The sequence below is a fragment of the Thalia democratica genome, chromosome 6 (assembly GCF_965202585.1).
Source record: "Thalia democratica chromosome 6, ktThaDemo2.hap1.1, whole genome shotgun sequence".
Classification (NCBI taxonomy): domain Eukaryota; kingdom Metazoa; phylum Chordata; class Thaliacea; order Salpida; family Salpidae; genus Thalia; species Thalia democratica.
Genome location: NC_139170.1, coordinates 7,118,036 through 7,129,615, shown reverse-complemented (window position 1 = coordinate 7,129,615; position 11,580 = coordinate 7,118,036). Strand labels below are relative to the sequence as shown.

Genomic DNA, 11,580 nt, shown 5'->3' with positions numbered 1-11,580 from the left:
TCTTTAAAAATAAAAGTTCTGTATTATTAAACATACTTATTTCTTAAACTATAAAATGCAACTGTCAAACTCTTTCCAACAAATTAAAGAAAACTTTTGCATTTACTACAATGTTAAACTATACAAGTAAGAGAATGTTTAAAGTTTTCAAGATGGTTACGTGTTTAGTTTGAAAACTACAATATAACTTTACTATACTACTTTATTTCTTAGAAGTATTTTTTCAAAAGAAAATAGGCAAAAAAAACATAAAAAAATACGTATAATTTGGTTATACTGTAAGGACAGCGTCCTCTATTTGTCTTTTTAATTAACCATAAATTAAAAGTTAACTTTCATAGGTTTGTCATTTTTGCCGCCTCTTGAACATATATGACACATTTACGCCTTGGTAAGTTTTCCATAAGTACTTAGTTAAAATATAGGAAGTTTCAGCGAAAATGGAAACTTTCGCCGAGAGGAAAGTCAATTCTCTCGAATCATTTTTGCATATCAACTTAGTTTTGCTTAATGCAGGGCGGCTTTTCAAATTTACAAGTCAAAGTTTGCTGGGATTTTTTACACGTCAAAAGTCAAAAGTATAAATTACTAAGAAACAACGATTTTGGTTGTTTCTTTTTGGGCTTGTAAAATTTCCCCATTGTTACGTCATTTTGGTCGAAGTTCATTATTTTATGATTCTAAACCAAGTTAAGAGCTCAGTCAAGAGTCTCTAAAAATCAGTCAGTGAACCTTACGCCTGACTCAAGCAATTACCATCATAAATCTGGAGAAAACTGCTCCAATTTATCTCCCAGCTAAACCTTTCAAGTGGTTTCACTAACGAGTTTTCCCGGTATATCCAATCGTAGTTGTAAGCTTGTTTGTGTCGTTTTGTGTATTTTTTTGTAGTTAAAAAGTAGTAATAAATATTCGTTTGGTATTTTACTTGTTTAAACTTGTAATATAAATACTTAATTTAAATTACACTTACAAGTTATTTAGTATACTTACTTTTAGAAGTTTTACTTTTATATAGATTTTGTTACTGAGCTTATAACATTTAATTATTAGTCTATAATATCCGATATGAGATAAGGCAGTATTTTTAGACTTATTCGATTATTTATGCAGTCACAACATTATATTGTTTAACCTTTCCCAAATCGTCCCTAAAATATGTCCTTTACCCAACGTAACCACTTTATGAACTGTTACAATGGCGTCCTCACTGCATCGAAGACCCTCAAACCGAATCGTGCAACAGTCGAATCAGGTAGATTATAGACAGAATACGATAGAGATACCTAAAAGAATATCTTACAACTCGTTGAAAAACAAGTTTGTAGATTTACTGCAAAAAAGAAAACGAAAGAATCAGTCGATAAAAAACCTAATTGAAACAGTTATCCAATGTTCTATGTTTAATCAATAATATAATTGTAAAAGAAGATATTAATATTTTTAAAAAGGCTCAGAGTAAATTTTAAAAGGAATTACATGGCTCTATATTAGAAAACCAAGAGTTATAAAAAAAGTATTTAAAAAAAGAATACTATTATGACCAATATTCAAACTCAAAACATAACATTAACTTAGCCCGTTTAAAATCGAGTTTTATACGGCCAGGCACGACAAAGAATATATTTTAAAAACCTCTCCAAACTTGTAAACAGTCGGGCAATGATGAAATAATTGAGATAAATAAATCCCCTAATATAAGCTTGCAAAAAGTAGATAGTGACGTTATAGATACAATCGAGAGTCTTAAATTGAATCCAAACATAAAAAATATAACCGTTTGATCACAACTTGTTGGTTAACCGAGAAAAAATAAAACAAAGAAATAAAGAGCAATATAATTTAAAGTTAAAAAAAACTTAAAGTAAAACAAATATAAAGTACCACCTTCATCGACAAGTCAAAGCGTTTAACTGTATACAACTAATAATTTACCCTCTTCAGTTATAGTGAATACTAATAAAGTTACAAAAAATAAAGCTAATGAGGGTATCATAAACAATATGAATCTTGAGTCGATTTTTTTACAATTTTGCCGTATCATAAAAATAAAAAAGTTGTTAATTGTCCTTTTGGTCTGCAAACTACTATAACAAGCACCTTCCAATGACAGCTAAAGTCACTATATCATTCATAAAATATCAGGGAAGCCTAATTCAGGTAACATAAAAAGTCTATACCATTGAGATCAAAAAAAAGATCAAATCAACAAACACTATCCCTTTCAACAAATACAGAAACAAGCTACTAGAAACACCTTAATAGTCCATTCATTTTTTATTCATACGCATTTGCTACTTATATCAAAGTAGTTTTAGTGCAAAAAGGTGAAAATAGAGTAAAATTTCTACTAGTTGTTTAAAATAATACTCGTCCGAAAAAATTCAAGTTAAAAAATTAATGGATAATTACAAACTTTGTATTTAAGTCTTACTCAATATCGAAACAAAATTGTAAATCGTTGCGAGTTTGTTGTATGAACGAACAATCTGTAAGAACATATTTATTTTGGCAGTCATTTTACCATAAAACAACGCTACATTGAGGCGATTAAAAATCGTAACTCTGCTGCTATCTGTACAAACGATTTAAAGGTAGCAGATATTGTTAACGAGCCGCCAAGATAGCCCGTCGTAAACTAACTAATAGCTATATTTTAACTATCAAAACCGTCGCAAACAAAGTTCAGTAGTAGATCAATTAAGCTAAACGACGACAAAGCACTTAAGCTCTTTATTTTCTCAAGTAAACTATAATATATGTTGTTTATTGAACGACAAAAAAATTCGCTCAAAAAGTTTGGTCCAAGAACCTGGTGTAGGAAAGGAACCTGTCGGTTATCGAGTCGTTCACCAGAACAGTTTAACGTCATGTCGAAGACACATCTTGATGTTGTTTAATCAATCTATATTGAACCTTCTGGAACATTTACATTATTTTCTTAAGTGCAATTTTTAAACAACTTCGTATGTTTACATTCAAAGTTAAAAGCTCTTAAACAACTTCGTACCACTTGAAGTTTAATTCACGCAAATACAAAATCGCAAAATGTTAAAAGCTTTCTGTTTTGTGGTTCATGTAACAAACTTCTCCTATTATTTTGAAACTTTCGGTTAGTAAAGTTTCACAGCTAGTTTAGAAAAGAACAATAAAAGTCCCCTTTTAAATCTTTTATTTTAGTGTGTATAAAATGCACGATTAGGAAAACAAATCTTTAATTTTAGTATAATGGCTGAATTGAAAAATGATCAACATTTCAATCTAAATTAGTACCGTTATACTTCGTTGATTAGTATTAATTTTCTTGTTATTACAAAGTGTTAATACTTAATAAATAAAAACCTTTTAAATAAACATTTATAGGCTCGACCTTTATATAAATATAGTACAACTCTATTTTACTATTTAAAGTAATTTTTATTTTGTAAATAACAAAAAAAATATTGTATCTTATTTAACTGGTATGATAAAATAACTGTAAGTATGTCTTATTTTAATAGAAAAAAATTGTTTTCTTCAAATTTAAAATTGAAATTAATCAAATATAACTAATTTAGTTTTAATTAATTAATTGTAATAACTCTTATACTCCTCATTCTGAGTGAAAATGGTTTAATCTCATTTAATTTTTTCAAAGTTTTATTAGTTTTTGTTGTCATAATTCGAAATTTATATATGTTTTTTAAATCTAGAAATAATATGCTTCTTATACAATTACGTTTTGTACAGTAAACTAACTTACGTTACAATTCAAAAATTGCTTTGAGAGTTATGAAAATTGTTTTGGAAAAGCTTATTATGAGAATAATGAAAATTTTTTTGAAAAATCTTAAAAGGATGTTTTTTTAAAACAGTTATTTTTAGTCTGAAATAAATTGTTTCTAAAAAAAGTAAAAATATATGCCCGTTCGGCACATTTTCCTTTTCTTTCTTAAAAATTTAATGAATTTTGTCATCCTTTTTAAAAATTTTCTTAATAACCTAATTTACTAGCGGTACACTTTACTTCTTTAAATTGTTTTGTTAGTATTTATACTAAGGCTTTTATAATAGTTAGAAAAATTCTTACTAAGCATTCAATTTTTTAATTTTGCTATAAAGTATTTTAGTTTCAAATAAAGTCATATACAACTAAATTTTTAGTCAAAAAAATTTTTAGCTTGTATTTTAAATTATGAAAGTTATTTAACAGAAAAGTTAATGCAAAAATAAAAGTTAAAGTATGAGTCAATGAGTTGTTCTTTATAATTCACTTCGGGCTTCTCGTTTCCTGCTTTTTGTGTTCCAATTTATTGTTGTTGTACTACTTGTTGTTAAGCTACCTTTTATGACTCCCTTCGAGCTGGTTTAGTAGAATCAGCAAACAAACTACTTGATTGACGTTGAAAAACGTTGACGTTATTTGAGTTTCTTTATTGTGACGTCATAAACAAAATCTTCATCTCTTCTATTGTCCAAAAAACGTTTAAAAAAATAAACTACTTTTTTTAAGCAGAAAGTGGTGTTGCTAATACTTAAGCAACAAAAAAATTGTATTCGTGAACGTTTACAAGATAAAAACGCAGCAATTTTTTAACAAGCAACACGGTAAAAAAGGAGTTAATTTTTTCATCATTTAAAAGGAAAAAAAATCCGAACTATGAACTTGACCTCGTAATAAAAGTTGGAAAATTTTTATCTTGCCATTTTTAAGTTAGAAAAGATTGAAAATAACTTTAAGTTTCAGAAAAATTCTTAGTAAAGTACAATCTATGTATTAGAACAATCAACCAGCAAAACAAAACAATCAAGTAGTAGTAGTAGTAAATAAATTAAACAATTTGTTTCATCAACAAATACTCAGACTTTATCGAGAACGGTTATTCTGCTGCTATAATAAATACTTATGCGGTTTTTAGTTTACATTCCTATGCTTTGAGCAATAATATATGCGCTTTTCTTGGCGACTTAAAAGTTGCAAACTCGAACTTAATACTGTATCCCCAGACGACTTATGTAAATTCCAACATCTTCAATACAAAATTGTCCACTATAAAAATTGTGAACTTTAAAATCTTAATATTGCACCGCCTGACGACTTATGTTAATTGCAATACTTGAATAAAATATTTTGTACTTAGACTAGAAAGATCGTGCACTTTAAGATCAAAATACTGCGCTTCATGGGGACTTACGTTTACTGCAACATATTTAATGTACTTTAGAACTAAAAAAACCATAAGTTTAAGTAGAAATAACCGTAAATATCAAAATCAAGCACTACTTAAATTTTAGCAAAAACAAAACCCCAAGAAAAAAACATGTTTTTTTAATAAAAATTTAAATGACCACTACTACACACTTGTAACTTAATTGTAGACTTGTTCACAAAAACTTCTTTATTCAATCATTTACTCGAGTTTTACAAAATAAAACATTTTTGATATTTAGTTTCAAAGTTCTAAACTGAATATTTTTTTCATATTTTTTTTTAATGCGTTTCCTAATCAGAAGATTCCTAAAGCTCAGGCCACTCATGGTCTCTGATGTAACCAATCTAGGTTGTTAGGGGTAACTAAAAGGGGATAGACATGGGTAGATAAAATAAATACATCTAAGATACTAAAAAGTAAACAAAAGTTTATTTACAAATATAAAATAACCACACGACATACTAACTAAAACTACAATTCAACAAAAGTAACAAAAAGTATCTTAAACTAAAGAAAACGAAGCATTTCAAACTTAAATTTAAACATTTTTTAATACAACATTACGAGCTACACCAAACACCAACCGATACTGCAAGTTAATGCAAATAAAATTCCGTTTTATAAGCATTATAACAAATGTAACTCCTTTAAGTAAACAATATTGTTTATTGTTATAAGAAAATTATTTTGAGAGTTATAAAATTTACTTTGAAAAAGCTTGTTTTGAGAATAATGAAAATTGTTTTGGAAAAAATCTTAAAGGATGTTTTTTTAAAACAGTTATTTTTAGTTTGAAATAAACTATTTCTAAAAAAATAAAAATATATGCCCATTCGGCACAAAACTACTGTTTTATACTTTTCGTGTTCTACATGTTGGAGATAATAATGCATATGGTTTAAATTTTAATTTTAGTATACAGTTTAGGTTTTGCAAAACTGATAATAATTTGTTTTAGCATTTTGATGTTTCATATCTATAACAGTAAAAGCTAATATCTTATACAAACAAATATGTTTTGAAATTTTTTGTTTTAAATTAATGTTAATATATTATTTAACTTTGATACTGCAGAATAAACTTGGTAAAGTATTTATATATATATATAATAAATATATATATATATATTATATATATATGTTAGGTAAAGGTGTTATCAAATAATTTTTTTGTTAAAAAAACGTTTAAGTATTTATTATTCAATTGTTTAAATGTTAAAATAGTTTAGATGATAAAAAATATAATGAAAATTTTGAAATAACCTTTGATATTACTATTCAAAACTTTTTAGTATTTTTTTAGTCAATGTTTCTCTTAGTTAAATATTCATCATAGTATATTATCGCCTTAAGTTAAAACAAAACTTTAATAAATAAACCCAAAAATTTTAAAATAACATTAAGTGTGAGTCAATAAAATATTTAAGTTTACTTATTTTTCATAAAATTCAAAATTAACTTATTTTACAAAATCTTCTCAACTAATTAAGCTAAAAACATAAAACTTTATTTAGTCATTAAGTTCAGAAACAATAGCGTTTGTTTAAAATAATTATTTGAACGTTTGTAGCTGAGCTTAACAATGGAAACTAAAAACTCAGACTAATGCTAAAAAATTAAAAATTGTTAAACTTAAAAGACAACTGTAAGTGAAAATAGTTCCAATTTTTCAACTTTCAAGCTTCAGAAGTAAGTTATACTTGAAATAAATTTTAAATAGCTAGAGACAAAACAGTATCGAAACTAAAACTCTTTTAGTTAAACCTTATATACGTAACCTACAATTAATATTAGGTAAAAATGTGTGTTTAATACTTGATATAAAGTTTTCATAAAGATCATAAAGTTTTAACATCAGACCATGAGCTTTCGCTAATAAGAAACCAGTGTCAAGACGGACTTTGTTTATAAAAAATTAAATGTACATAGTTTATTTTAATAATTTAAGTCTGTTGTTTGATGGGTTTTCTATAAACTTTGCCTTGTGAAGTTTTATAATGTTTTTGGTAGAGCTTATAAGGATACGTGTTAACATTTTAAAGTTACTACTAAAATTTAAAAAAAAACATATAACAAAACATTCAATTGTTGGAATAATATAAAAAAAAATTATGATCATTGAAAAAAGGAACTAATAAACCAACAAGAAGAAATAAGTATAATAAAATTTTAAATGGGTTTTATTGACAAAAAATGTATTGCATTCAGTAAAACTTAAAATAAGGACTAAAGCTTGAAATAAACATGCAACAACTGAGCATAAGTGACAAATCTTTTACCAAAAAAAATATGTATAAATTTTTATTAAAAAGAATGTAATAAAATGTACATATCGGGTTATGAAAAGTGTAAGTTTTGTCTAGATGTTACTAAAATTGTCTTATAACAATACTAAAGACTGTTTTATGTTGTGAACAAAATAAACGTCGTTACTGAAGTTTTTTTTTCAATTTTACCTTTTACATTTTCCGAAGTTTTCGAGATACATAAAATGGTTCAACTTTTAAACATAAAATACATCCACAAACAACTTATGGGAAAATCAAAGATATTTGAACTACGTAAGTCAAATGAACGTAGTTCAAAATTATTTTATATTAATGATTTACTTGTAGATTTATAAATCTTTAAATTTGAGGTTTCGAAGTTTGTTTTTAAACAAGCTTAATCCTAATAATCTACTTATAATGATGCACGGCCTAAATAGTAAATTTTTTAACGTTCTGTACACTCCTTTTTAACAGATTAAATTTTATGCATATAAAAAAAAACAATATTTAAGAATTTAATTTAAGCTAAGAATTATTTCTTTCTATATGATAGAATTAAAGCTAAATAATAATCAAAGTTCTTGATTAATTATCTTTTATTATACAACACAGAAAACTCCTATTTTTTAAATTATTTTAGAACTAATAAAACTAGCTAGAATTTGATTACAAACAGATATAAGTTATTAGTACAAGAAACCTCTTTACTACTTTTGTTTTATAAGTATACAATAAATATGTTTCGAATAAAAGTTGTGACAAATAAAAGAAACACGCATGAAAATTTTTCATTAAACAAGAATTTTAAACTGTTTCAAAGAGTTAAATAGTAGTCTTATTAAGTTAAAAGAGAAAATAAGTACAACGATAGTTTTAGTGAATTCGCTTAGATGTTTTAAAAGATATTAAATGTAGACGTATTGCATTGAATAAATAAAAAAAAACAAATACTCAGGTGTTAAAACAAAAAAAAACAAATGGAAACCCAACGTAAGAATCAAAGTTAGAAAAGTAATTTTACAAAATTTAATTTAGATATAGTCCAAAACATTATAAATAAAAAGTTCTAAGTTTTGACTAAATCAATTAAAGATAAATATTAAATCGGTTTTATTATTTATTATCAAAATAAAAACACGTAATTCATTTTTTACCATGATAAATTTTTAACTTAAATCTGGAAAGTCCAAGAGATTTAAATTCCTTCCATAACCACGAAGTCAGACAAAGTCAATTTGAAGGTACTTTTTAATATAAATTTGTTTGAGGTTTTTGTGAAATATTGAATTTGAAGTGTCTACATAGTTCAAAATTATTTTATAATAATGATTTACTTGTAGATTTATAAATTTTTGAACTTGAGGTTTCGAAGTTTTTATTTAAACAAACTAATTCCTAATAATCTACTTATAATAATGCACAGCCTAAGTAGTAAATTTTTTCAAGTTCTGTTTACTCCTTTTTAACAGATTAAATTTTATGCATATAAATAAACACAAAAATTAAGAATTTAATTTAAGTTAAGAATTATTTCTTTCTATATGATAGAATTAAAGATAAATAGTAATCAAAGTTATTATACAACACAGAAAACTCCATTTTTTTAAATTAATTTACAACTAATAAAACTAGCTAGAATTTGATTACAAACAGATATAAGTATTAGTACAAGAAACCTCTTTACTACTTTTGTTTTATAAGTATACAAAATTATGTTTTGAGTAAAAGTTGTGACAAAAAAAAACAAACACGCTCCGAAATTTTTCATTAAATAAGAATTTTAAACTGTTTGAAAGAGTTAAATAGTTGTCATATTAAGCTAAAAGAGAAAACAAGTACAACGATGTTTTTAGTGAATTCGCTTAGATGTTTTAAAAAGGTATTATATTTAGACGTATTGCATAAAATAAAACGTAGTTTTTTTATTTATGTGAATTGTAATTAGACGAAAAATTCTTAACGGTTTCGTAAAAGAATTGTGAGTAAGTTTTACTCTTTTTTTAATAAAACAAATACAGTAGTTCATTAGTACTCAACTTGACTACAATTAGAATAAGATTTTATTTTTTGACGGTTTTAGCTTGACAGCTATTTGTAGGTGATCGGCTGAAAAAATATAAAACATTGCTTTTGTCCGAAATAAAAAAAAGTAATAACGAATAACTAGTTGTATTACTAATATATGGAATTCTAAGTTAAAACGAGTTTAAAAGTATATTTTAATTATAGAATAAAAAAGTTCAGCTTACTTCGATCAAGAAGCAACTACTTAAATTTAAATTTACGGCCACGTTTTTAAGTAAGTTAAAACACTTTCGACTAGTGTTTTGATTGGTGCTACTACTCTTAAAAACAAATTTATTTTGCTTTCGCCTTTCAAACAAATTAAAATTTTAAAACTATATCACACTACAAAAACTACAAAAAAAAAAAAATTCAAATTAATGTCATGTATAAGCTCATTCATTTGGAGCTACTAATTTCACTCTTAAGAAAGCTTTACCACTGAAGTGCAGATAAATAAAAGTATTTTCTTTTTAGCATCAGATTGCAGGAGTCTTGGGTCTCCTCCACCCCCTAGTGTACCAGGCAGCTTTAGTCCAACACGAAAAGCAACCGAAGCAATTCAAAAAGTTGCGGATGAGGTTAAAAAATATGTTTTAAGTGCTTTATAACGAATCTTTTTGAACTTTTAAATAATATTATATCTAATAATAGCAAAATAAGCCAACGGCTTCTAAAATCTATAACGGTTTTCTAAAGTTGAAAATTGAAGAAATTAAACTTTGTTACATAACGTTTTACTCACTCAGGTCAAATACACGGTTCAAAAGCAGCTCGGAAGTTTGATGAACATGTACGAAGCGGTCGTGTATACTTCCCAAGTTGCTGCAGGGTTCAACTACATTATATTGGTTATTGTTTTATATTGTATTATGTTTTAAAACACTTAACAACTTTTAAGAGTGTTTCTGTAATGAAAATTTTAAAAACTAGTATTAAAGTATAAATAAATTAGTTCACATGTTGTTTTACTACAAAAAATTATAAAATAAAATTTACAATAAAAACAATAATGAAACTAATTTTTGTATAATAGTATACTAACAAAAAAATAATAATTTTGGTAGTTTTTGATAACGCAAGTTTTAAAAAAGAACAAATATATTTTTCATTAAATGATTTGTAATGTAATTTGAATTGTAATGTTTAGAATTAACGCTTGATTTTACTTTTTGAATTGCAGATGCAAATAAATGATGACTTGTTCATCACAATAGAAGTGTTCAAGCCACTTTTTGTTGGATCAAAGGCCCAATTTACAGGTTTTGTTGGACCCTTTGATAGGGTACCAACTTTATCAACGCCAACCATGGCACCATACCTGCGCCAACTACTTGACCTGTATTTGAAAATGGACCAAAACTAACAGGACCAACTAAAGGACCTTTTAAACGGTTTGAACCATTTGGACCATTCGACCATTTCGGCCATAAACCAATTTATACTAGGAAAACAAAATGTCTTACCGTTTTTTAACTGATGCAAGCACTTTTTGTTAAAAAAGATGAACTTTTTTTATAATCACATAACCATTAAAGTTGTAAGACTTGACTATTATTTTTAACACATATATTATTTAATTATAGTTTTATTTGTTTCTTTTATTAACAAACAGTGATTTTTTACTTTCATACTAACATCAAAAGTTTTACAAAATGCTTTTCCAAAATGTTTTTATCTAAACATTTTTAAGTAACTCTGAGAAAAAATTTGCACGATTTATTAAATATAATCACAATCTGTGTTTCATATTTGACAACATTAGAAACTAATTTCTTCGATTATTTAATAGATTTAAGTAATTTTGTAATCAAATTCGAATTTAGCTTACTATACAAGAAACTTAAGTTTTTTAAAACTTACGTACTTTTTGTTTCTAACTAGTTTCAATACCACAACACAATGTTTTTTTCATTCGAACAAAATTTCAAGTTTTTACCGTAATAAGCTTAAAATAAACACACTTGTGACAGTTTTTCTATTAGTAAGTTAAGAAAATGTATGTTCATATAGCATTGAAAATTTAAAGGGTAAACGTTTGAACATTAAAAAAGT

The 11,580-nt window shown here is 25.8% G+C and overlaps 1 protein-coding gene across 1 annotated transcript; it reads left to right on the top strand.

Moving 5' to 3' along the window:
• Positions 1–1,158: 1,158 nt before the first annotated feature.
• LOC145838217 (uncharacterized) lies at positions 1,159–10,891 on the top strand. Its single transcript, XM_082945777.1, has 4 exons — positions 1,159–1,255; positions 9,955–10,106; positions 10,275–10,376; positions 10,709–10,891. The coding sequence occupies exons 1-4, from the start codon at positions 1,159–1,161 to the stop codon at positions 10,889–10,891; spliced, it is 534 nt and encodes a 177-aa protein (XP_082801903.1).
• Positions 10,892–11,580: the final 689 nt, after the last annotated feature.